Source organism: Dromaius novaehollandiae, chromosome 7 (assembly GCF_036370855.1).
Source record: "Dromaius novaehollandiae isolate bDroNov1 chromosome 7, bDroNov1.hap1, whole genome shotgun sequence".
Taxonomy (NCBI): domain Eukaryota; kingdom Metazoa; phylum Chordata; class Aves; order Casuariiformes; family Dromaiidae; genus Dromaius; species Dromaius novaehollandiae.
In genome coordinates this window covers 13117811-13145071 of record NC_088104.1, presented here as the reverse complement: position 1 = coordinate 13145071, position 27261 = coordinate 13117811, and the positions used below count along the sequence as shown (strand labels likewise).

General features: G+C 42.5%; 1 protein-coding gene across 3 annotated transcripts in view; it reads left to right on the top strand.

Annotated features, from left to right (window-relative positions):
• The window catches only part of PDIA5 (protein disulfide isomerase family A member 5), a 101091-nt gene that overhangs the window by 23278 nt on the left and 50552 nt on the right, over nucleotides 1-27261 (top strand). For all 3 annotated transcript variants that reach the window (XR_010389939.1, XM_064514701.1, XM_064514700.1), the window contains exons 4-11: nucleotides 4708-4791; nucleotides 5555-5600; nucleotides 11880-11972; nucleotides 13263-13323; nucleotides 17192-17259; nucleotides 21759-21850; nucleotides 21960-22031; nucleotides 27032-27168. Coding sequence is in view for 2 of the 3 variants with exons in the window: in XM_064514701.1 (XP_064370771.1) it covers nucleotides 4708-4791; nucleotides 5555-5600; nucleotides 11880-11972; nucleotides 13263-13323; nucleotides 17192-17259; nucleotides 21759-21850; nucleotides 21960-22031; nucleotides 27032-27168 (653 nt within the window). In the remaining variant the exon portion in view is untranslated. The remainder of the gene's footprint in view (nucleotides 1-4707; nucleotides 4792-5554; nucleotides 5601-11879; nucleotides 11973-13262; nucleotides 13324-17191; nucleotides 17260-21758; nucleotides 21851-21959; nucleotides 22032-27031; nucleotides 27169-27261) is intronic.

Below are 27261 nucleotides of genomic sequence, written 5' to 3'. Positions count from 1 at the left end.
CCATCTTCAGTGATGCAGCTGCATGGCACGTGCATGCAGCACTGTAACGCTGTCAACCAGAGATGCAAACTTTTTTTGATGGCATTTTTGCTATTTCCTGAGAGAAGATTTGACAGTCAGATCCTCCCTCCCCAGAGGCCAGTATGGTTGTAGGGCTGTTCTCCTTTCCTGGTGAGAAGCCAGTGGTCAACGTTACAAGATAGGGCAAATATGTTAGAGGGGGTTGCAGAAGCTCTTGTCTGTGCTTAGGAGAAAGGATGGTGCTTGGGATGTTCAGTCGTGTCCTGCTCCATCAGCACCTGCCAGGGCAATCCTTGACTTGGCTCTGAGGAGGATGTTTTGCACTGCCACCTCCAGGCACTGTCCCTTATCCAGGATCCAGCAAACACGGTTTTGTTTTTAGAAACCTGCGTGGACTTGCTGCAGCCAAACTCCTGGACCTTATCTTTCTGTTCCTCTTATCTGGCTTTAGCCTCTGTTCTCCCTCTCTCTCTGTCTCTCTCCAAATTGCTGTGCCACGCTGCTGCAGAAACCTTTCCCTGGGTAGCTTCTGCCATCGAGGGCAGCCATCGGTATGTCTTGCTGATTCTCCAGCATTTTGGCTGCCAGCTGTGAGCTCCCAGGCCTGCGGGCAGCCCTGTGCAGGCGGAGGATCCTGCGTTGCCCCTGAGGAACGCCCATGGCACATCCCTTTTGGATTCTGGCTTTGCTGGTAGTGGGCCAAAGGAGCTGAGATCTCCGTAGCAAGTCCCTTGTCTTCCTCCTGCCCCAAAGACAGATGGCTGGCTTGGCAAGGTGGTTGTTCATGCATGCTAATGCTGATAGGGGACTCCAGAGGTTTACGGGGAGCAGTGCAGAAGGGGCTTCCTGCCAGCTCCCTTGTAACCTCCAGAGAACGGAAACTTGTCCCAGTAAAGCAGACTGGGATGTGGGTGCAGAAGGGCAAAGTAATCTGCGGTCCACACCGCCTTTGTTGGTGTTTAGACTTCTTGCTTAGTTAGGTCGTCTTGGATCATTCGTTTTATCATTCTGTTTAACAGGCTGCCTTATGTGTTTGCTGCCTCAGGAAAGACGCGTTTTGGAGCCTGGGTTTAGCTGGAAAGGGGAGCGTGGGGAAGGTGTCTGTGGCACTGGAAGGAAGCCATGCTACCCTGTCTCTGCAGACCACTACCCTGCTTAAGGCTTGCCCTTGTTACCATGTAGATGGCTGCTGGCTAGGGCTTTTATTGTGTTGCAAATAGGCTGATGTTTTGGATGATTCTCCATGGAAATCAGGCTTATTTGTAGGACTCCCAGTAGGCAAAGCCCCTCGGCACTAGCACAGCAGGGATCTGCTGGCATTGAATTGCTCTGGATGGAAATGACAGGAGGGAGCCAAGCCCCATTACTGGGGATATGATCACTGATCTCATCCCTCAAGCCAGCATTTCTTGAGCCTGATACCTTGACTTTAGTGTCTTGGCCTGGGTGGTAGAGTCCTGATTTTGGGGGTGGCTACTTCACACCCCCCATCCCCACTGTCTTTATAGCAAAGTCTTTCTCTGCTGCCTCAAATGATATAATTAAATTGTGAGAGCTGGAATCCTAATTATCCTCTCCCGTGTGAGAGGTGAGGAACTCGTCTTCAGAGAGAGGCTGTTGGCTGAGGTTCAAAGGAGGTGAATCTCAGAGCAGAGATTACATCTGTGTTGATATTTACTCTTGTTGAGGATAAGAAGCATTACCAAGTAGCATCAGAGCAGGTTGCTCTTTGCAGGTTACTGTTGTTTTGTCTGCCTGTGAGTGAAAGCAGATGAAAAAGCAGAAAAGATCCATCATTGCTATTTCTGTACATCTCCTTTTCTGCTTTTTCCAAAAAAACTCCAAACAAAAACATAAAAAAAATTAGTGGAGCATCTGAGTTGGTCGGTCTGGCATGTGCAAAAATCTGCACTGATGCATGAAAAATTTAATGATACATATTTAGACGTTCCCTATTCTAGGGATTTGCTCCTCTTCCGTTCCTTGCATCAGTGCATAACAGACTGAATTCCCAATGCACTGTTGCAGAGAATCTGTCCAATAAATAGTGAGACACACACTGGAGCAAACTGCTGCTTTCCTTACCTGTGATAATGGATGTGCGTTCAGGCAGCTACATGGATCTCTACAAATGGAGCAATCTTGAAAGCAGGGAAGGCTTAGAGTCTGTCTCTTTCTGGTGAAACAGCTGTTCTTATCTTTCTTTTTTAATAGAAATGCATGTGAGCAAGGAAAGGAGTTGGAATTGGAATGGTAAGAGCTGCTAGCTGCTTGCTCACATGCACATCTTGTTTGAGTAGTAATATTTTGTAGCCTTTTTCAACTATAACCCGTGCAAAACTGTCCTAAGATGGGTAAGCCTTGTCTCTAAATGACAAATAAGGAAAATTTCCTCTTTTTCCCCCACATAGTTTGAAGTTGCACTGAATCGGTGGCAGAACTGGCAACAGACTTGTCCTAATGCAGATTTCGGTCCTCTAGTTGTTGGTCCCAGAACAAAGCTCCAAGAACAAGAAATCGTGTCTTCACATCACGGGGTCAGGCAGACCATGTCAACAGAGGTATCGCCGTTGTACTTGTTCCTCTGGACTACCCTTTAACGTTTTTCTTGACAAGGCTGAAATAGCCACAAAGATAGGTCAGCTTAGACAAATACATGTCCAGAATAGGAAACATTTGGGAGTGTCTAGAGTAGTATTTACAGATGTTGGCTGTGGTATTTGTCAACAGATTTCAGCTGGACACCAAACAGTCAACTCCAGCAGTGCCCTAAGTTTTTCTTCATGTCCCTAGATCTGTGTCTGGGATAAGATGAGGAGGTAGTCTGATAAACTGATGCTCCCTCTGAGATTCAGTGACCTTCCAGTCCCTTTGATTTAGCGCATGGGACAGTTGGAGGACTGCAGTTGAGAGGAAACTGGATGTTCTGGTTTGATGTGTTTGGTGTTATTACAGGCTTTCTGTACAAACTGTGTGTTGCAAATCAACCTCTGGGTAGAAGTCTAAATCAAGGCTGTTCGCTTTCTAACCTAGTTTGGTTGCAAGGAGGATGTTTATGCTATTCAATGGAGAGCTGACATGTTTTAGCTTCATCTTCCACTGCAGTATGGAGAAAAAAAAGATGCAGCAGATCATAGGAAAATCTGTCCTTGCTTGGATCTCCAGCCTCTTGGGGAAGCAAAGAAAGCATGTATGGGTTACAATGGCTGGCCTTGCCTATACTCTGAAAATGCAGAACATGCATTGAGCAAGACTCCTTGGATAAACATGCTTCTGTACTGTTAAGATTGCAGGTGCTCCTTGCTGGTGAAGTAGTTGCATGCTTTGTTAGTTCCTTAAAATGCTAATTTTAGTCTTCAGTGTACCATTCTGATCTTGATGTATGTGCCCATAGGCCCTATCTTCATTTCCATCTACAGTAAGTATTTGGGAAATGTCCCCAAAAAGGCACTCTCTCCTGTGCAACACACTGCTAACTTGCTGTTTGTTGTTCCTCACACTTGCAGAAAGGCAGCTGGAGAACATTGGGAGAATTAGCTGCCAGCATGTAATTTGGCTGGGCCCTTACAACCCTTGCAACTCAGCTTTCTAAAGTGTCTCTAATCAGTTTAAACTTGATGGGTTTTCAGTGTTTTCATTTTCTAGATTGATTTATCTGTGTGAAAGGTACAAGTTGTCCCCTGCTGGAAACAAGTTTCCAAGCTTTTTAGTCTTGCTGTTTGTCAGTGCAAAGAATAGACTTGCCAATATGAATCTTCCTCTTTTTCTTAGTAGTTTTGCTGTTTCACTCCTCTCATTTTGGTTTTGAGTTCCTTCATATTTGCTTCAGTTTGAAGGATCCTTATAGCTACACTTCTACCTCGTTTAAGACAGCAGTTAGGTCTCCTAGACCCTTATCCTGCCCACCTAAGTCTCCCATGGCCCTTCTCTCTTCTTTTCCTTAGTTTAATCCGGATTGTACTAGAAGCAATTCACTCCAGTTTACAAATCACCTTCAGCAGAGTCTGCTCCCTGCCTGTTACTTGCCTTCTTTTCCGGGAGCTGTGACAGATGGGTCTTTACTCCACTTGTCAGATGTGGCTGCAGAATGCCTCCTTTGTACCTAGAGTGAATGGGATGGCTGGCCAGCCAGAGTTTGAATAGGTTTTTATTTTCCGTGGCACCTATTTAAAGTTAGCCACTCTGCATCTGAAAGCTCTGGGCTTGAAGAGATCATGAAGATGTTTCTTTTTGTTGTAGAGTTCCCTTCTACCAGATACAAAAGCTGACCTGCTCTTTTTCTTTGAGTCTTTTCACAAACGCTGCTTTTTGACACCCCCACCCCCTATGGGTCTTTGAAAATTTGACTTCTAAACTTTCTGTTAATCTCATGGATGCAAAGTCTAGTGAGGTAATCAGATATGCTGGCATGGATTCCTTTTCTACTGGGCAGGGCCTGGTTTTGGAGCATGACCATGAACTGGTTTTAACATAGTTCATCTTGTCCTGACCAAACAAACTGCAAATTTAAATTGGATAATGCAGATTACGACAATGTTTGTCCCACAAACTTAGCTGAAGAGCTTCTAAATTACCATTAGCTGCAACTAATTGCTGGTGAGGAAGCAAAGTAAGAAGTTTTCACTACTGAATGCATTTGATATCTTTTTTTGTAACCACTTTTCTTCCAATATGTGTTTTTTGCAGTGATACTGAAAGCCGAAAATTATGCAAGAAGATGAAAGTAGATCCTAATTCAAAGGAGAAAGGAGTGGAATTACTCCATTATAAGTGAGTGCTGGGCTGGGATTTGTAGCTCCTAATTGTTCATGCCCCTGTTAGGCCATTCATTCTCCTCGCAGCTCCATTCTACTGCAGCATGAGGGCTTCTTGATTTTTGCTGTACCCTTTGACATTTTAAATTGATTGCTGTTTCTTCAGTTTGTAAGCATATGTTACAGTAGAAGCTGAGATAAATTTATTCTGCTGTTGAATATAGTACACAAAAAGCATGAGCTGAGCCTAGGAGAGATGCCTAATAGACTTGAAGTACCCAATAGAAAGGGCTGAGGCCTGAGATTTCAGCGCTCTTGCTTTCTCTGGCACTAGCCTGCTGGCATGTGCCTTGGGCAGGTTGCTTCAACTTTGTGTACCTCCTGTCCTGACCTGAGACAGTACTTCTTGCAAAGTACTTGGAGAAAAGCAAGGGAAATGAGAGAGCAGGAGGTCTTTCTTCCTGGAAATAATAGGAGTAACTGCAAATGTAAGACACCAAGCAGCTGCATCTCCAAAGATCATGCTCTTAGTAGATGTTCTTGTTAAAGCTTCAGAGAAGAAATTTTCTAGAGACCTGTTTGCTTTACACTCGATTTTTCACCCTCACCTTTTCCTCACTTTTTTTTTTTTTTCTTAAATTGCTGCACAGTAAATTCTGCTTAGTTCTGTGGCTTTGGCAGGATTTTATCCTGGTTAGTGAGATACCTGGGAGAACAGCTGTATGATTTCCAGTAACACTATTGTAAGTTAACACTATTCTCCACTCCTTATTCAACAGGGACGGTGCATTTCATACTGAATATAACAGAGCTGTCACATTGAAGGTAAATTTAAATATTTGATTATTATTTTTTGTTCTTTGCTAGATATGGGGGAGACATTTGTGGATTAAAAATGGGTGTTGGTACCTTGTTTCATGTTGAAGACAGGAGGGGAGGGGTTTAATCATCATAAACAGCTTTCAGAGTGACCTAAAGATCTTTGTGTCTTTATGCATCTGCCAACCGCAGATCCAGAAAAGCTGGATTTTTAAGTATTATTAACAACACTGAACCTGTGTTCAGCTCACAAACTACATTACAGTTTACTTGCAGGCTGGTAACAAATAGGGATTTTTTTTGTTTGTTCTGATTACAAGATGCTATTGATGGCAGTATAACTAAAAGTATTAGCTGGACTGCATTTTGATGAGGAGTTCTGGGTTTTTAGGTCTTTGTGTTTATAAACTTTAAAAAGAGCTGAGTGGCCGTATCTTTGATCTGATTACAGAGTATAGATTCCTATGGATATGCCCTGAGTGCAGCAGGGATAAAATGACCACTTCCTTCAAGCTTTGACACAAAGCAACAGGAAGCAATGTTCTGCGAGGGCAAGGGAAGGAAAAAGATGTGCAAGTTGAACTGAATGTGTAGATTGTAATGATTGCGGAAACAATAGACTAAAAGCACGGTAAACAGGCAGCAAGTATATGACCTTCTCATAGGAGGTGCTGGCGAAGTGCTGTGATTATCCTTGCATGAACCTGCAGCCCTATGCTGACCTGGCTTGCAGAAACAGTTTCTGCCCAGCTCTGATGCAGAGTTCTCATTTTATCTTCCTCCTCCCTCTCAAACAAACCCGGCCTTTGCACCATCCTCAGTGTTGTGGAGACTTGGTGAAGTCAACCCAGGCTGACATAATTACATTCACTTCCCTTTTTTGGTTTGTTCTAAGGTTTAAACTGGGATGAAGGAAGACCTGTGTGAGGTGCTGTGTGAATCTGAGTCTTTCAGAATGGCTGCTCCTAAGCATGCTCTCTGTACCTTCCTTTTACAGCCAAACTTGTTGTGGGGTAGATGTGTGTCCAGGGGAACTGTCTCAGAAATGCATAGTGGCTGTGTCAGCTATTCAGCCTGTATTTGGCTGAATTATGCATTATACAGGCTTCAGGGAGCACGGATGAGGTTGGGAGAATAGGACTGTATATCTTCCTATCTCCTGCAGTAGAAATTTCGCCTGGGACAAAGAAGGGCAATGTTAGATACCCAGCGTAGTCAGCAAATTTCTGAGGCTCCTTGTGTAGTTAATGAGGAGATGCAGTTAATAAACTTCTTTCCCTCTTGGTGGTTGATGGAGCAAGAGAGACTTGTTAGTTGCCTAAATCTGGGTGGTTTGAAGGCTCCTTGAAATCTCCTTTCTGCCCTCTGTCAAGCACTGCAACCAGGAATTAGCGCTGTGATTCTTCATGACAGATAAGACCAACTGGAAGGTACCTGCAGAGCCCCAAGGAGTGCTTTGGCCAAGATGCAATCACAGCAAGACAGGAACCATGTCACTTACTCTTTTAGTTGCTATTTTGCGATGAGCATTTTCCCCTTCCCTCATGTCCTGAGGCATGTTTCCTCTCTGCTGATGAAAATGAAGCAGCTCTGGGGTGAGCCTGTGGACAGGGAGGTGTGATTCCAGTACAGGTGGAAGAGGGGTTTTGAAGCTCCCTCCTTCTGCGTGCACGCACACTCCAGGAGCTCTGTTCTCTCATAATTTAACTGTTCCTGTGAAACCAGCTACCAATAACTTACAGATTAGGTAGTGCATCCGAACTTGGCACTGGTCACTGAACTCCTTTGATTGTTTACTTGTTCTGCTGCTCACAGCTATCTGAATATTATCTTTATTTCTCCTTTTATACTATGTCCTCTACTTGTCTTGTGCGCAGGCAGTGACATTTCTCTTGCCTTCAGCTGCGTTTGCTAAGAGTCTCTCAGTACATGACATATAGTGAACAGCAAAGCGACACAGTTACACAGAGTATCATACCCTTTTTATGGACAGGTGGACAGACTGAAGAGCAGGGAGATTAAAGGATTTGTTTCACATCATTCAGCAAGCTGATGGCAAGAAAACTCGGATCTTCTGTGGCATCCGCTGGACATACTAACTAGTAGGATGTTTTGGAGAATAATGGACGCAGCTCTGAAGAGGGAGTGCTTCACAACTCTGAAAGGCTTCTTCTGAAGTAATCAGCAGTTGCGTAGATTTGGCTGATCCAGCTGATAGTATACTTGGATTTTGAGAAAAGCTTTTCATTTCTTAAACTAAATCCTTATGTAATTAGCAGAGATCCCCTTGTGGGTTAACTGTTAAAAAGATGAGGAATAAGGAATAGCTCAGTGTGCACAGTGGGGGGAATTTAGTAGTCAGAACCTCCTGCTGCTGAGACCTTTGTTAGGATCTGAGCTGTTCCGGGTATCTGATAAAGGAGGTGAACAGCAAGATGGCAGTTTGATACAAAATTACCAGGCATAGTTCTTTTTTTTTTTTTTCCTTTCTTTCTTTTTTTTTAAAAAAAAAACCCTTCTGCACAAAGTTGGGAGGGTTCTCACAATACTGAGTAGTTTGTCAATATGAGAGTAGTAACTTGCAGGGCAATGAACATGGAAAGGAAGGAACAGAACTCCTCCTGTGCTGGACTAGTAGCATACAGTTGTCTTGGGTTTTGAGTTACCAGTCAGAACAGTGGCTGCTCTGAAATCCTTGGCCCTGTGCTTAGCCATGGTTAAAAAAGCAAATGAATAGAAAAGGCACAGAAAATGGAACAGGAAAATGCTATTCCACTATCTGAATCCATTGGGTTCTTTCACCTTGTACCTTGTATGAGATTTTTGGTTGCCCTGTCTATTCTGCAGGCAGAGAAGCACTTCAGAAGGGCAGTAAGGATGATCAGAGATATGGATGGCTTAATATTTGCATTAGGATGCTTGGGTTTAGAAAAAAGACAACTAAAGGGAATTATGATAGATACTTGTACAGTGGTGAGTACTGTCAAAAAGGGAATGATTACCTGTTTTTTTCTCAAAACTTGGGGATAAACAGGGGCATTTGGGGTTATTTATTTGAAACAGATGTACTTTTTACATGACAGAATTCCTTTGTGGAGCTTATTGCCGCATGTTGTGGAAGCTGAGAATCTAAAGGTATTTAAAACAGGATTAGAAAACCATAAGGAAGAGGTCCCTTAGCAAGCATGGTGGTCCAAATACAACAGCTGATGCCGAGTCCATAAATTTACTTACGGGTTGCTAGAAATTGAGAACACATACTAGTATACGTTGTATAAGAATGATCCTAGTGTAGTTTTTCCCCAGGTATCTGCAGCCAGCTGCTGTTGGAGACCTGAGTTTAGGTGGGGTCTTAACAGGTATGTCTGTTGTTACGTTGTTGTAGCTGCACTGCTTGCTGATCTTCCATACTTGCAGAAGGCCAGTAGCCAGGTTGTCTTTATTACAAGTTGAAGCCTTTCCAGGAGGATAGAGTACAGGGAAATTTTTCTCTCCTAAAATGGAGAAAACTCATTAAAATACAAATCCGCTTAGTACTAGTAAAGGGAATAGACTAACCCAATAAATTAGTCCTGCTCTAAAGTCTTTTTCAAGTTTGCTCTTGTAGGTTGCTCTTCAAAATTAAGAGGGGGGGTATGTGTGAGTGAAATCAAGAGAAGTCTGTTATTAGCATCCCTACTGCATTATACTTTGCTGGAGTGAAAAGTACAGGGATGTATTTTTGCCCTCTGCCTCTCCCAGGTTAACAGCCAGGTCGTATAGTATGGCCAGCTACACTGCTGTTAAAACTTGCTTGATTTTTTTTGCAGAGTGGACTGGACAAAGGCATGTCCCTGGGTTCTGCTGAGTCGGTGTTTAAAGTTCAAAGCCGTTGCGTGGGTTCAAGCAGAGAGTTGCAGCCCAGCATGGTTTGTTGGTCCCATACGCGTTGTAGCCCGACAGAAGTGTAGCTGCTTCCTCCGTGTGGGGGTTGCTGTGCTGTGGACTGGACCTTGCCCTGAACTCAAACCCAGCAGCCTGGGGCCTGTTGATTTTCTGTGATTAGAAATGTTGAGGTTTGTTTGTGGGGTGGGTTTTTTCCCTATTTAAAGGCGCAGATGAAATGCTAGCTCTTCAGAGCAGAGTAATGAGTGCAAGGCAGTATACTGCCTATTCTTGCCAGAAGACATTACACATCTAATGTTTTTTTCTTTTGGCTGAGAGGGAGAAACTGGATGAATTAAATCTCTTTAATCCCCCATCCTCTAACCACATCTGTTTCTACATGACTGAACTTGGCACACAGGAATTCTTGAAACTAGCAGAGTCAATTGCACTCATTAGCTGTTAAAATGTTGACCCCTCTCTCTCTCCCCCTCTGTGTATAGTTGAGATCTGTGCGGACTGAGAGTGAGCAGAACTTCATTTAACATTCTTAAATGTAGAGTATCTCCTCCGTTTTGTCCTCTTCTCTCCTTTCACCATATATTATTAAGTCTTCTTCCAGCGTTGGTTGGGATGTTAATGCCTGTAATTTTAGTGCTTTTTACAGCTATAACTTGATTCTTTTTCTAGCTAGCTCCTTTCTCTGTTAACGCCACATTAAAATAAATTTCTTCTCTTCAAAGTGTCTGTGGTTCCAACACCACCAAACTCAGCACTTAGGTCTTCTCACGGGGGACATTAAGTGCTTTGCTTGCTGTCTAGTGACTAATATACGTTGCCTCTTGTGATAAGACAAATCTCTTCAGTATTAGCTGAGTGAGTAGACAGAAACATTAATGCAATAAATGAATCTCGCTGTAAGCTCTGAATCCTACCAAGTCTTGCAGAACCAACTGAGATGCAGGAAAATGAGCTCTCAGTTGATAAGCTGTTGGGATGTTGTACCAGAGCAGCCTCACCAAAGGCAGAGAGGTGGCAGAAGTATCTCTGAGGCTGTTTTGGTGGTGTGTGTCACCAGGTGCACTGCTAACCTGCCCTGAGAAGTGGAGTGCAAACATGGGCTTTAAGGTGGATGCTCTTGGTGTGTGTTAGTGTATACACAACTGTGCTTTTCAAACAGGAGCTGCTTTGGCAGAATGTCGCATGGGCTGAAAAAGACTTCAGTGAATGGGACAACATACCTCTTTCTTTGCTCTAACTCCAAGTTCATTCAGTGCTGTTGTAGTATCGTCCCCCTACTCTTACAATGGAGGAAGCTGCTCAGGGACCTCTCTGCATTCCTGGAGTGGCAGAGATCCTGCCTGGGACTTGATGTGTACTGGGTCCTACGTACAATACCACAGAGAAAGAAATAGGGTTAGACTAAGCAGTGAATGAACATAGAAATCTAAGTTGCTTGCTTCCTAGAGCACAGACATCTGAGGATAACAGTGATTGAGCCTGCAGTTCCCATATACAGCTGGAAATGGGGGGAAATGCTACTCACTGGAACCTATGGAGGGAGTCTCGCTGACTTCGGAGGGCTGGGATTTCCCTCAGGCTCAGTCTGAAATCAGAATCGCTCGAGAGTATTTCTTTATGACAAAGAGAATATCTGTGATCTGCCAAAACAGAGATGGCTGGTTGTGTGTCAGTTGGGCAGAGCAGTTATAAAGTATGCGTATGCCTGTACTCTGCTTGTGGAATATGGGAGCTGCAGAAACATAGGGTCTTATATTTCCCCCTTCTCCTGTCATGTTTCCTTGTTACACTCCTACATAAAAATCCACTGAGTGCAGTTGCTAGGTAAATGGGTCGCAGGGGGAACTGCTGGTAGATTATTCTTCTTTTGACCAAATAAGCAGTTTGTTCTGTAAGTCTGGATTTCATTGTTACTCGCCCTGAGCAAAAGCAATGTGCCCTCCAACTAGTCCTGTTGAATTCAAAGGTTACTTGGGAACAGTGAAGGGCACGGGAACCTGACCTCTACATAGAAAGAAATACTTCCTGCTAAGCTGGGGAGTAGGTGTGGAAATATTACAGCTCTGGTACCATTGAAGGAGCCCTCTTGTAGTCTGAAGGATCATTGAAGCTGCTGCCTGTGTGCTGATCTACCTCCACATTGCTCTCTCCAGTTTTACAGTGGAAGTTGGCACTGGTGAGGTGGGATATCAGTTGTGAGGAAGATATGCCCCAGGCTATTTGTTCAGCAGCAAGTAGTCTGTTCATCTGTGGTATAGCAGATGAGTGTAAGAGTAGAATAGCAAAGACACTGACTGGAAAGAGTCCTGACTATTGTTCCCATGACAGGATGGATTTGGGATGAAAGGTCTCATGGTTCTCATTGTTTGCTTTAAAAACTGTTCTTTCTATTCATTACAGTCCATGGTGGCCTTTCTCAAGGATCCAGAAGGTGCTCCATTGTGGGAGGAGGATCCCGAAGCCAAAGACGTTGTGCATGTTGACAGTGAAAAGGTACATCAGAGGAGAGACGCAATGTGTTTTGTAAACTTGTGAAGTGTAAGGAGTGTGCATGTTTATGTGAACTCCTAATGAAGCACCATTATTTCCTTTCTTTGGAAGGGAAATTTAAAGCAACCAAATTGTTTTAAGTGACTTGAGAAAATTTGTGCATTATGATAATACAGAGCAAGGTCTCCTGCTTCCTTTCGTCCTCACCCCTGCATGTGGTCATGGTGTTAGTCTGCCAGCTACGCAGTAAATATCAAAGCATTACAGATGTTGTGGTGGAAGAGGCCCATTTGTCTCAGGAAAGCGTAGCAGCTGTTGGTAAGATAGGTGCAAATTGGAGGCAAAATGCTGGTCTTACAGGTTGTCATTAAACCTTAGAGTCTCTTATGTGCCTGAGGTTGTCTCAGGAAGTCTGGAGCAGGTAGGAACAGAAAGAATCCAGATCTTGAGTGATTTAACCTTCTGCGGTAACTTTCTGCTCAGTGTTAAGTAGGAAAGCAGTGAATAAGATAAAATTGCCTTAAAAAGCCAGTGCCACCACAGAGCTGACCATTATTTTCTCCTTAATAATCAGCTTGGTATTTTGTATCAGTTTTCTAATCTATTGATTTTTTTAAAACTTTAATTGATTGGACTTTAGCTGGTATTTCATAAAGGGCCTTTTCAATTTTCTAGCTTTCATTTTTGATATTAGGAACAGTTATTTTGACATTCAGTTTTTGTAGAAAGATTAATTTTTAATGTTCACCTTTTGTACTCTTATTACTAGCCCTGCAAGGGTTGTGTTCAATTTAAAACTTATCTGGCTTCTGTGCCATGCTGGTACTGAAAAATCTATTCTCATGATTTCTCATAGCCCTGACAAGGTTTCATAGTGTGGAAGGTGAACTTATTTTGTTTATTATTGTCTGACTTCATGAATTAGAGTACTCCTCCACCCCCCACAATGGAGTCAGGAAAAGAAATGTTTCTAGTCACAGATTCTTCAGTTAGAATCGACAAAGTAGTACAACTTCTGCATCTGAACACTGAAGATACTGGTCTGGGATATTTAGTAACTATTTGAATCTATAATAAATTGTGCTAGCTCCTTCCCAGTTAAAATTGAACAAAGAAAAGTAACTCAAATCTTGTCTTCTAGGAAAGATAACCCCTCTTCCCCTGCCCTAGTAAACAAGCCTATGTGCTACTGATGGATATATTTACCTTTTAAAATTTTAACACAAGTAATAATAGGTGTTCTTGTGTATATATCTGTTTTTATTGATAACTTATCTTTGGTTCATTCATTAGGAATTGAGAAGGCTTCTGAAGAAGGAAGACAAACCGCTTCTGATGATGTTCTATGCCCCATGTAAGTAATCCAGCAACGTCCTCTCACATCTCCCTGTCTCCACTGAGAGATGTCAGTGTCGGACTGGTGACCTCCTGTGTGCTTCTTTCACTAATCTCATCCTATCTCATCTTTATCATTCAATTCCTTGTGTTGTTCTGCCCGTTTGTCGTCAGTTTTCCCTAGCTGTCCATCTCTTGCTTTCTAGACTATCAGTATTTTCTCCGTTTATCCCAGTCTTGCCTCTTTCTCTTGTGATGATGACTCTGTCATTGTTCTTTCAAGCTGCCACTTTTTATATCTATCTATGTATCTCCTTTGTCCTTTCTAAATTTGTGCTGTACTAGACAGAAATAAGGTATGCTGAGCATGTAAATCTTAAAAGGTCTGTCTAGCCCTCTGGCCTGTATGGAACTATGAGCACATGGCTTTTACTTTTGCAGCTTGGATCATAGTATATAATAAGCTAGTTCCACACAAGCAAAAAATCTCCAGAAGAGACCATGGTTCAGAAAGAAGCTCTGTGTGTCCTGCCTAACTGCAGACAGAGGAAGCAATGCACTGCTCAGGAGGAAGAGACTCTCCTGCTCCATTCAGGAGACAGTCTGGAGGCTCCTCCCCATGTTGGCAGAAGCATCTTCAAGCAAGCGAGGTTTCATCAGAGCAGGGAAGAAAGAACACATTGGAGCTGTTGAATTTCTTTTGTTACCTTGACCTTGCATTGCTGTTGTCTTGTCACTGCATTGGCCACTTATTTGCAAATTTCCAACTGCTTTTTTTGTATTTCTTTGTGACTGGCAACCAAGAGGCTTTCCAGCTCTTTAAAAGTGAGTTATTGCATTAGAGTTGTTCTTCAGCTGGAAAGCAGAGGAGCCAGGAGGAAGGAATGAAAGTGTGACCTAAGCTAGAAAAGCCTCCCAGCTCTGCCCTGATAGTGAAGTTGACGTTAGGCATCACTGGCAATTTGCTAGTTGTTTCTCTTATAGAGTGTCTCATGGCAGCATTTTCTGGTGTTACTCAGTGAATTTCCTTGGTAATTATAGCCTGAAAAGCCATTCTACCCATTTTAGTCTCATCTAAGTACTGCCAAGATGGCCAGAAGTAGCCAAGACTTAGTTGATACATCACAAATAGAATGTCTTTTCCTTTAATTAAATTTGTTGCAGCTCTCTGCCTTCAAACTCTGCAGCAGTGTGGTCCTGTGTGGCCTGGCACGGTGCACTGTAACTCCCAGTCACTGCTGCCGCCTTAGCATCAGCGGGAGATGATATGCCTGCTCTGCCCATAAATTGTCCCTTTAGGGAGAGTTCCAGCCCAGAGTGCTCTCAGAGTTTACCCACATCACGAATAATTGTTTTCCACAACTAAGTCTCTTCCTGAAATGTGCCTTACCTAACCCTTCGTTCTCTTTGAACCATTCCCCCAGACACCCTCCTTCCAGTTTCTCATCTTTTGAAGTGGCAAAATACCTGCTAGTCTTCAGTGCTGTAATACTTCTGCTGCTTTATAAACTGCTGTGAAGGAAGTCTACTTGTAACACTTTTTTCCCCCTCTGATTTCACAGTTCTTCACTCCCTCATCTTTTATTTAACACACAGGACCATCTGACTTGGTTCTTGTCCAATTTTTCTTTTCTTACTTCTGTTCCACTTACTCAAGACAAAAGGCATCTAGCAGTTGCATTAAAAGACTGACTTTGGTAAGCTGAGGTTATGGGTTACTGTGTTTTGGTACAGGTGTAACCTCTCATAGTGGGGAGTAGCAAATCAAGGCTAGTCACTAAAGGGATTTCTGCTGTGCTTATTACTTCTAATGGGTGAGTCAGGGAGATCTTTGGCAAGAGAGGACATCGGAGCCTTTGTCTAGAAGGATATGGGCAAGACAGCTGCACTATTTCTCAGCTTTGTTGGAAGCAAGGGGTTTTAGATTCACTGTGGCAGATTCATAGGAAGTGGGCTTTTTCATTATGTACCAGTGCAGAGGGAGGTGAAAGGGACTGCAAACGTAAATGTCATTTCTTTAATATTTCAGGAATGCTTGGTCTGGGTGAAACTACTCGGAGCAGAGGCATGCTTTCCTTAGAAGATATTACCTGCCATTTTGAGACCATTCACTATACTTTTTGGCCTATATTATCAAGTCAGACAGCACTAAATATGAAAAATCAGGTATTCTTGCAGGCATTCAGATTTATTTGTAGTGTAACTCTCTAAGATGGCTCCTACAGGAAATGGTCTGCATTTAGCAACAAAAATGAGCTGTTTATAATGTCATTGAAAACAGTGCTTTAAAAATGGATGTGTTAAATACTGAAAAACTAATATGCATGTGATTTAAAAAGGAAAAGTCAAAATGCAAGAATAAATAACAGATGAAAATGGGAGGTTTTTGAAGTTACCCTTAAATGGCCATATAGGGGCATATATTGCTTGATAGAGGTCCAAACCATATAATGGAGAAGTGCATGGGCAAAGAGAAATTGTACTGAAGTGGGTTTGGAATCGGCGAGTTTGAAGCAGCAGCTGAGTTGGGAACAGAAGGACGATATGGGTGATAGTTGGATGGAGGAGGCTAGTACGTGCCTGTACTCCAGGAGGGAATCCAGGGAACCGTAGGAGGTTGAAGAGGGCAAGTGAGAAGGGAGATGAGTAGTTGGGGGTGTTTGAGGCCTTGGGCTCTTGAAGAGAACAGAAACAAAGAGCCTTCAGAAGATGTAGTGTTAACAACTCATATCTTCTGATGTCTGTCCAGTGGTTTGGATGAAGTCGTAGGATCTTGGTAGACCTCATCTGAGTGGTTTGTGCCCACCAAGAAATCATCGCTTTAACCAGCACTAACCTTGTGGGCCATTTGAGCAGAGAGATCAAAAGTGGAAAGACCATAGGAATAAGGATTCTTTTTCCTCTGATTAAAGGATGTTCCTCCCAGACATGCTGATATGATCCTTAACCAGTAGTTGCAAAATATGTTCCTCCTTTCAGGAAGATATTTTCAAAACTCCTGCAGCTGTTTCTTCACTGAAAAATGTGTGTTGACTGTTGTCCCATGGTAGACCCAAGAGTCTCTACAATATATTTAAGTGCTTGACTGCTGCTTCCTTTGTTTTATGCTCTCTGCCCTTTCTCCCCTTTCAACACGTATATACATATTTTACTTAGCAAGGGTAAAACCTGCTGGCTTACAAGGTGATTTATTGTTAATCTGCTTAGCGTTCCAGTGTCATCAGACAGCTTTTAGCATGCTCCAGCTATACATCAGTAGTCTTCCTCACTCACCGTTTGTCTTTTCCTCAGCACGTAAAGTTCTTGTTTTACAAGGGGTGTTGCTGCTTCTGAGTTATTGTCTTCCTCAATTAATGTAGCACTGCCTAACTTTTGATGTTTATTTAATGTGTCTAAATGTGTCTCAGCTGAGTTTCAAAGACTTAAGTTAGGCTGAATCTGAAGTACCTCATTCCCCCCCAATTAAAGACCATATTCTGACTTGGTCATTAGAGTGCGTGTTTGAAACGCACGGAGCTTTCTGCCTGAGTTGACAAGCACAACGCCTCTCATTGACTTTTGAAATGTGCGCGAGTTTCATCCTGTGTTTCACTGTGGGCTCAGCTCAGAGCCTGGGGAATATGAGATGGTATTATTCTTCCCAAAACTGGGATGAGAAATGACTTCGAAATGGAATAGCATGAGAACATGCAAAAATAGCTGTACATAGCGAAAAGTAACTGCCTTAGAAACTAATAATCTGAAATATTTAGTGAAATATGTTTTAAAAAAACCCTACATCTTTATATTTAAAAATTTTTCAATTATATTTTGGAACACAGTGAGATCCTGTAGAACAGTCTGAATAGAGTTGCATATTACTTACTTTTTTCTTCTTTTTTAATCAGGGTGTGGTGTTTGTAAGAGAATGATGCCGTCCTACCAGCAGGCAGCCACAGAGCTGAAGGGTAAATATGTAAGTGAGAAGATAAGAGTTATATAAATGTAAAAAGTCCTTTTAACACTTTTTGAGTATTTAATGATAAAAATTAAAATATTTAAAGTGGGGAATTTTTAAGCAAGTCAAAACAAAAACAGAAACAAAAGGCTGTTCCAGATCTCTTCAGGATTCAGTCTCTTTGGTTTTTATTCTTTTTTAAACTGTGGAGGATGAGGTGTTACTCAATTCTTTTAGATCCAGTGGAGTACTTGTCAGAAATACACTGTGACTCCGACCCTATGATAGATATCTAGCTTCTAATCTGTGAGTTTGTAGTCTTGTTGGACTCGTTTAGGTACAGATAAGGAAATGTTTACCATACTAGGGTTGATCAGCTTTTGGGCCTGCTGTTTCATAGAGGGATCTAGGATGGCAGCCCTTACAGTAATAATTAATCTGAATGTTCAGTGGAGAATCATAGTGTCATGGCGGGGGGGGTTTGCTCTCACGTTAGCTACTGTTCAGCTTCTTAGCCCGTGAGCATGAGCATTTATAGATCTTGAAATTTTATTATAGCTGTGTCAACAAAGTTGGTATTCATAGCAGGTTGAAATGAAAATAAGTTTTGACCCTTAAATCTATTAGCAGTCACAATAATTGAGTTATCTGTTTGAACTAATAAGGCATATTGATTTCTTTAAGCAAGTCAAAGGCACTCAATTCAAGATTTTGTAATGTGTTTTATTTACAACTTACACCAATAACACTTGAGTGAAAAAAGAAATGATTGCTGTTTCATGGCTTTACTTGGATTTGGTCTGACTCTACCTGTTATCACTCACTTTGTCAGAGTTTACAGGTTTCCTCAGGAGAGGGAGCATGTGATGAGGCTGAAGATGAAGCACTGAGATTCATTGCTAGGGCAGCCCTGGTCAACACATCTCATAAGCACTGAATGTTGTCAGACTTCCCCATGTTCTCCCAACTAGCTGTTTGTGTGGGGTTTTTGTTTTCTTTTTTAAGAAGTGTTTTCTCTAAATCCTTGCTTGCTTAGGGCTAAATTCAGTGGGAGTTGTTCAGATTTATTTAGGGCACAGTACAAGCCTCAAAGACATTTTCAAGAGCATTTTGATCTGGCCAGGCAGCATTCACGTTAAATCTCGCTGCAGTGGAAGGTATACTGAGTCCTTTGGAAAGCTGTTCCTGTCTTGCAGGGCAGGTACATCGTAAGGCTTGGAGGGGACAGGAATTAGAAAAATAATCACCTACACAGGTAATGCTAGAGGGAATGCATGCCAAAGAACTCTGTATTTCTCGATTATCTCTTGCCTTGCCACATGCAGTTCCATTTTTATTGAATTCAGACCAGAGAGTATAAGCTCCAGGTCTCGTCCAGTTTGTTTCTTTTCTCCTGCTCTTGGGAATGGTCTCTCTGTAGATCTGGCCTGATTCTCCCCAGCTGAGTGACAGGGCCCTGGCCCAGCCCTGAGACTGGCACAGGGCAATACCTGTGCTGGACGCAATGCAGGCCAGGGATGAGTTGCATCAGGGTATTTTTTGTGCAGGATCAGTTCAGAGGAAAGTCCAGTTATGCCACTCCCCCGGCTTCTTGCACAGAAATCAGTCTGTTGGTCTAAATTTGACCTAATTCACTTCCTGAGTGGGATGTGTATTCAGTTTGCCATTTCTAAAAGTAGATGCACTGTACACATCATAGGTTATCCACGGATTTTCTTAAAGTGATGCTGACCTCCAGGTCAGGCGTTGCTGGAAAGTTTATGATTGGTTTGGTTGAGCGGAGGGTTTGGCCTTTTATCCTGATCTGTCATTAACTGTCAGGAGGTGCCAGACTCAAAAGTGATTTTTGCTATTATATAGCTGGGAAATGAAATAGAGTGTTGCCTACATAATAGGTTGTAAAAATGGAAAGGTGAACTGTACCTGTGGCTGGTTGCTACGTTCTTTTGGGACTGGTCGTTCCTTGTCAGTATTGTTACTGAAAGGAAAGCTGGATGGCATTTGTAGTGTTTCATTAAGCTTAGAATTTGCATTAAATTACACCCAGTGTGGAGGAAAAAGACCAGCTCCAAAGCAGAAAAGGATGACTTATTTTATCCTTGAGACAAGAGATGCCTGTGGTTTGAACAGGGTGGACTCTGGTGAATGACTCTGTCACTGGCACACTGCGGCCCCAGTGCAGGGAGGAGTTGATGGTCAGCAAAGCATTTAAGCACCTGCTTAATTCCTGTTGACTTCATGAGCATGCCAGAGTGCTTTACTCGGCAAAGACAGATTGGGGGATGCACTGAAGTGCTTTTCTGCTTTGGTGTTTGTCTTTGTTTTTTTTGGTAGAAATCTGAGACTTTAGAAGCACAAAGCTCCTACTCTTGTTTCAGATGATTAAACAAAGGCTTCCTTTATTTGACTAGTCATTGAACTGCATTCTAGGAAGGATTTAAGTGCTGGTATAATGCACCAGTTTTGGACATATCCCATCAAGAAAAGTATGAAGCAAGTGAGAAGGGGGTTCAGGGGAGAACAGGAACGGTCAGGAGCCCAGAAGACATGCCCAGCTAAGAAAGGTTCAGAATTTGGATTTGGATTATTTGGATTATAGGGGGTTAGGTGGAGAGTGGAGAAGGGTTGAAATATCTTGAGTGTCGCTGCAGAGGTGAAAGAAATAAACTGATCCTCATGTCTGCTGGGGATATTTTAAGAGGCAATGGGCTTAAATTGCATTTGAGGTCATTTAGTCATTTGCTAAAAGCAAATTAGCTAAACATCTAGCCGAAGCGGTTTAGGTATATAAGGAGGATTCTGGCTCGGGGTGGTAGGTGTGTTTTCATGGTCTCTGCCAGCCTGGTTCTGGTGGTCCCTGCCAGCCTGATGTTACATGGTTCTGTCATTATAGGCCAGCGAAAGCAATGGCACAACTTTACTCATTAAACTGAATTCCACTGTAATGGGATTTGGGGGGAGGCAGGGCAGGGGTTGAAGAGGTAGTTTTGTTTTAGGAAACCCTAAGGAAATCATTACAGCAAGTTTGGACTTGCTTTGTGCCTCCACCAGAGTCCTTGGGGGCATAAAGCTCACATTGATACAAGTCAAGAACCTGGAATCTGGTGTTCAGGGACACACTGTTGTCTTAGATCAATCACAGCAGTTCTGTTGGACAAGGAGAAGCTGTAGCAGAGCATCTAAAATGTCCAAGAATGCCCGTGTAAAACCCAGGAAATCCTCTGAAATTTCAAGGTAAATGCTGTGTCTGGTAAGCTGATGTGTATGAGGGAACTAGTTAATGATCCTAATTTTTACCATATAAAGCAACCGCTGTGTCTTGATTCTATTGCGTTCACCTGTCCTCAAGTGGTGACATAAAAGAAAAGGGAAGGGGAGAATTGGGTATAGGTATCTCATGAACTAAGTCAATTTGGTTGTTAGAATTGCAAGGAAAATTCAAATTAAGAGATTTGACCAGCCATGATAAATCATATTTCTGTACTCCTGTCCTCTGAGTTAGCTTTTCATTATACTTCCTCAGGATAGGAAAGAAAAAACAAAATATCTTTTTGTGACTTACAGTACATTCTTAGAAAAGGTTGACCTTCAAATGAGGATTTTATGCTCTAAGATTTATTTTGTGCTGGCTCCGAGTACATTTGGTTGGTCTATGCAGTTTGCTGCAGTTAGGAACCTAGTATTAAATTCTGATATGGTATTTCAGCTGGAAGGAGAAAATCCTGTTTTTGGAGGGGGGAAGAGGAGGAGTTTGGATTAAGAACCTGCTACTAAAATTATTTAGGTCATCAATGTCATTAAAACTAAGTTAATCTTGAAGTTATATCTCAGCAATGGGCTCTTCAGACAAGCTCTGTGTGAATCCTGCACCCACAGAAACTCAGAACCAGTCCCGTCTTCAAATCTCCAGGGTCAAGATCCTTTGAGAGACATTTGGATAGGGCATAGGATAGGGAGCAGTAGTTCTGAGCCTGAACTTCAGGTGAGGGGTGAGGGCATGTTTGGAGGATGGGCTGGATGGCGGTGGAGAAAGGGAAGGCGAGCCCTGTTTTGTGTTTTACTTGCTACTCTAAAAAGTTCCTGCACCTCCATGGCCCTGTTTCCACATCTGTGGAACAAGGCTAATTCCTACTGTCAGAACACCCTGTGAGCCAGGTAAGTTAATGTATTAATGCAGTGCTACTGAGAGAATTTCCTTTTGGTATTTCTGTTAGTGAGTGAATAAAAAAAAAGGGGGGGGAGGGGGATACTGACAGGGCAAGGAGGGGTGACAAGCTAGTTGGTGTGTTCTTTCTGTGGATTGGACTCAAATGTTGCCTTTTCTTCCCTTGCACAAAATCAGAAAAAATTCGGTGCATTTTACAGAGCCTCCCACGTCCTTTGCAGCAACGTGAATGAAATCAGTATCTGCCCAAGGCTCAGTTGTTTTTACTTCTCTTTAAAGTTGTAATGTTACTACTATGTTGTAAGAATCAATATGACTCTGTTCTGGTTTTGATTTGTTTTGTTTTTTTCAGGTACTTGCAGGGATGAATGTTTACTCTGCTGAGTTTGAAAGGATAAAGGAAGAATACAATGTCCGGGGATATCCTACAATCTGCTATTTTGAGTCAGTTATGTTTTGCTCCTACCTTAGAAATCTTGCACTCAACGCTACAATTGTGTGTTCTTCTGATCTTCCAGGACAAGTACTAAAACTGGTTTTGTTCCTTTAATAGGAAAGGAAAGTTCCTGTTCCACTTTGAGAACTATGGTGCTACCGCGACAGATATAGCAGAGTGGCTGAAAAAGTAAGGCACTGAACTTTGTGCACTCCACCTCCTATGTACTGTTCAGTATTTGCAGAATGTAACAGTTTAGGAACAGCCATCTCTCCCTCATTCCCTCTGCTCAGGAGAGCAAACAAAACTACCCCACTGAGATTGGTTAAACTAGTACAGAGAGACTGCCGTAAGTTCTGTTTTTTAGCATGTATGCCTTGCATTTTTCAGTTGCATTTCATGTGTAACAGGGGACTGTGCACCAAAATAAATGCAGATAATGTGGACCTCATTTCCATTAAATGTCCAGTGATCTGTGGTGCCTGAGCTTGATACCCTGTAAAAGGTCTGGGTTTTGTTGATCTGTTAGAACGTATATATCAAGTGATCAGTTCTCATTGGTTCTTCAACCTTTAGATGGAGCCTTAAGAGTGTCTCAAAGACAAGCAGAAGATCAAGGCACCTCACATTGCAAGTCCTTTAGAAAAAGGAGGCTGTGTTTCCTGTCATGACATGAAGTGGTGTTGAAAGCATCTTGTTCTACCTAAAGGCAGCTATTTGCAGTCATAAATATTTCGGGTGTTGAATGAGCCTGTGGATCTAGCAGTTGAGAGGGAGAGAATAGTGTGTGCATGTATAGTTGATCTTCAGTTGATGCGAAGGAGCACATCATCTGTAAAGTTGATAGAGCAGCTGGAGAGTGCTTAGATACCGTGGTGCTTGCGAACTGCCTTTAGCAGGAAGCCCCGGTCCTTGGCTCTTGGGCCTTAGGTCATCTTTGAAACCCTCCCTTGTTTGCAGCCAAGGAAATAATTTTAAAATGAGGCCAATACAGCAAACAAAAGCATGAGAAGGAACAGACAGCTGCAAACCATATCGCTTAGCAAAACTGGCTGAAGAGTGAATGTGTTTCACTTTACTAGTGGGGATAGGCTAGGGACATGCTGCAGGCAGCCTGGGGTCTTCAGCAGTAGTGAGCTAACTGGTTCAGGACTGGGAATGTTCCAGTATGCCGGCACCCAAGAGTGCAGTGATGGTAGTATTCCTGTTAGCATCAGAGGCACGAATGCTGAAGGAGAGTACTGTCCCGTGGATCAAAGAGGAGAAATTTGACTAGTCTTTAAGCCTCTTCTAGGCCATTTAGCCTCCACACATGAATGATCAGTATGGCAACTGCAGCAACGCTGAGGAGATGATCAGCCCTTGGAGCAAGGATATGTGACTTCATCACCTGTACTTTATTACGCTTTTCTGCTCTGCAAGGATGTGGTTATCTCTTGGCTACCACATGTGAAATATTAGATGCTTAGGGTGGGAGTTTTCCCCCTCTGTCTGCCCACATAATATCCAGATAATCCCTGTAACATGCAGTGCCTTTATATCAGTGCTGTGACAGCAAGTGAACAGAGCTACTGGAGGCAAAGCAGAACAGCTGCAAGCTCTTTCCAATGATAATCTCTGCCAACAAGCCACTGTGGGCTTTGGCTGATATTTCAGCAGTCCAGAGTTAAAGACAGCTGTTTGTCCTCACTTAGTGCTCAGTGCAGGCTTATTAGTTTCCCAGAACATGATCTGAGCAGTAGCTCTCTTGCCCCTGTTTTTTTATAATAGATACAACTTTTAAGGAAACCATATTCAGAAATTATGCATGCTTGAATTTTGCCAGTAAATGATGTTGCAATTAAAACTGCACAGAGGGTAAATCAGCTACATACATAATATTATATTACTCTGAGGAATCTGCACTGCAAGTTGTCAAATGGTATGGCAAGGATTTTAGGGAAGCCAAAGATTGTAATTAGATAGCTGCAGGGTGTATGCTCTGTGCTTCAGAACATTATAATATTAAAATGCTTACCAGATAACTCTCAATAGAAATGATAATATTTAATTCTGATATTTCCTGTAATAGTGGTGTCTTGATCATTGTCCTCTCACTTCCATTTGAATGGGGGAAACTGGCTCCCTTTTCAGAAAAACACAGAAGTATGGTGAAACAGGCAGGAGTTGTATGCATTAGACATGCACCAAGACAAAATCCTGGATCTAATAGCCAGTCTCTAAACTTTGGGAATATTGGAATATTTGGGAGTAGTCGGGAAGAGTTCTGGTAGTTCTTGGTGTCCCAAACTCTGTTGTTTTGAATGTGAGAGGCACTTCAGAGCTGGTAAAGCCGGAGGGTAGAGAGAGGCCCCCGCCAAGACTGTTGCTCCTGTTAGGAAGCCTCTTTGGAGAGGAATGCTGATCTGATGAGCAGAGATACTGATAGCGCTGAACAGCAGAGGTGTATGGCAGTGCCAGCGTCCATTGCAGTCTGTGGCGAGCAAAACCACGGTGTTTTTATGCTGTGCAGACACATGCTCTTTCATATAGAAGAAAAAACGAATCCAGCAAAGATGAGCCTTGTGAAATGAACTATTTGTGGACACTAGGTATGCACCACAAAGGAGCAACGGTTTTCCATCTTCCCCTTCTTCCTTTTCTCCTTCAAAGAGGTACTGGTTAAGTGCTGAAAGCAGTTAGTCCATGCTAATTTTTTGGAGGGGGGAAAGAAGAAGTTATATAACTTAATAAAGGCTAGAATTAGTTAAAATATGGAAAGGATGCCAGACAGTTTTTTCATGCTCTTTTCTCTCAGAACAAGACCTGGTAGTTTGGTGGGCTCCAACACCTCTTCTGCTACTTATTGAAGGTGGCTTTTTTCTGGAGCTAAAGTGCCCTAACGCATCAATCTACAGATACTTAACCCCTCTTATCTTCCTAATAGACACTGGCTACTATCTAGTGAAGTTTCAGATGTTTTTAGGAGGCAATAGAGAGAAACCATCATACAGTCTTGCTCCAGCACACAGCACTATTGACACAAAATATGCTATCTTGTATGTACCACAATTCTTCTCCTAAAATCACTCTACTTACACAGCTGTATCAGTCTGGATGGCAGGCGAGCCACACAGGTTCTTGCAGCCTTCAACAGATGCTCAGTTTGTTTTGCTGGGATTTGTTTTATTTTGTTTCGGGTTTTTTTCATGAACTTCTCTTGGGCACTTTCTTAGCATCAACTACTCAGCTAAATCAAGTACTTGTTCTTTGTTCTTAATTAGCTCTTGATAACTCTTCCAGACTTCTGTCATCTTATATTGGTCTTTAGGTGCTGAATTTGCTTTGTCTCAGTTTTAAATGACATTTTAGATTTTGCTTATTGTCTGCTCCAGGCCTTGTACTTCTTAGCAGCTCCTGTGTAGGTTTATTAGCATGCACAGCATTTTAAATTGGGCCATTTGAATAAACATTCTGTGCCCTCTTTTACTAATTCCTTACTGGAATAGGTCATGCCAGGCCCTCCTTTCAACTTTCTCCCAGTGCATTATGGTGACTGTGTCCATGTTCATCACTTTCTGCCTGCTCTTAAGAAACAAACTTCCCTCCCAAATTCATTAAGTATCATGATACTATCTGGAAAGCCCTCATTCTGTCAGGATGCCTACAGATTATTGCTGTCTCCTATAGGTTTGGCAAGAAGCAAACTGATTGTCGGCTAAACGTTGTGACCACAGCCTCCTGAAGCATCACTCCCCTGCACTGTGGGTTCCCTCTGCCATTTAGACAGTAAGCTTTTGTGGGCAGGGACCTGCCTCTTTTTCCTCTGTAGGCTGCTTGGCAGAACACAGCTCTGATCCCTGCTTTGATGTTTTTTCTTGGTTCATTTATCATATAAGCAGCATCAGAGGTGTGCATCTCAATTTTGCATGGATTGCTTAATATTCTTGAATCATACCTGCTGCATACATCAACAGAATTCACTCTCTCGTCTGTATATGTCTCGACTGCTTTTTATCAAACTAGGCTTTCAGCCTAGAAATGAACAAGGCAGGATAAATGAATTACCATCCGCTTGCCATTCCTTGTTCCAGGCAGCTAACACAATAATACATTTTAATCAAAAATAGTAAATCTGCTTTCACCAAAGATGGGACCGCATCCAGACCTGAATTTTGCCAAGGAATTTGGGGAATTCCTTTAGGGTATTTGGGACTCATTACTACAGCTGGCAAGGATAATGTAGCTTCATAGTCTGGCTCCAAATGTTCCTATGTTTGGGTGTACTTTATGCAAACAGTACTTTAATAAATTAAATGCCCAATCAGTGTAGTTTAGTTCGTATCTGCTAAATTCTCTTTTTAATGTACATTAATAAAAGCAAAGAACAATCGTCTTGCAGGGTGAGCACTGAACTGGTCCAGAGGAGCTTGGGTTCAATTTCCAGATCTGCCAGTGTGTCTCTGAGCAGTCATTTTAAGCTCTGGCTCTGATCCATCAAAGATAGTTAAGCTCACATGGAGTCAGCGGCACACTTTTAGATGAAGCGTGCAATTGAGTAGCTTTGCTGAATTAGGCCTGCAAGTCCATAGCCCTACAAGCCCGGCTGCCAAATGAGGACACAGTGATGCTTCCCCAGGTCATAGGGTTGTTGAGAACAAACTCATATATTCCTGGGGAAATGCTCCAATGACGGTTGCAGACAGCTAGCTCATGGTCCCAACATTGCTTCTCTCATTTTCTCTCTCAGCCCTAATCCTGCTGTAGGTATTCAAGGTGGCTGGTTAGATTGACTGTTTTCACTCGGTACTCTTTTTCTTTCATTTGCAATGGCTCCTGTGAACTAGTAAGTGCAAATGTTGTGAAACCAGGGAGCATCCTGCTGAGCAGGTTAAAAGAGTAATAGAAAATGCATCTGACTTTTATAATATAATAACAAAGCAGTCTGTTTATCTCCCCACTCTATCCGCTTCCGTTTCTGATATGTCCTTATGAGCTTCTTGTGGATTTCTTTTTCTTCCTCCTCTATTTTTATCTAGGTTTCAGCGCTTATCAGTTCTGAGTGGGAACAATTATAGAAGCTGTTTAGTAGGGAGAGCATGTCATACATTGGCATTTGCACAAAGTGGTTTCTTGCAGAATTACCTGCAAAAATGATTGCTGTTCAGCAGCAAAGAGCTGCTTTTCAGCTGTATCTATTTGTCTTACAGCCCACAGGCACCTCAGCCACAGGCTCCAGAGACTCCTTGGGCAGATGAGGAAAATGTAGTTTATCACCTGACTGATGAGGACTTCGACAAGTTTATAAAAGATCATTCATCTGTGCTGGTGATGTTCCACGCACCGTGTGAGTTTGCTTTTTCTATTCCACACCTGATCCAAATGCTTACTAATAAAATCAATGATGATTTTCTGTGCAGGTTTCACCAAGCCACGAGTC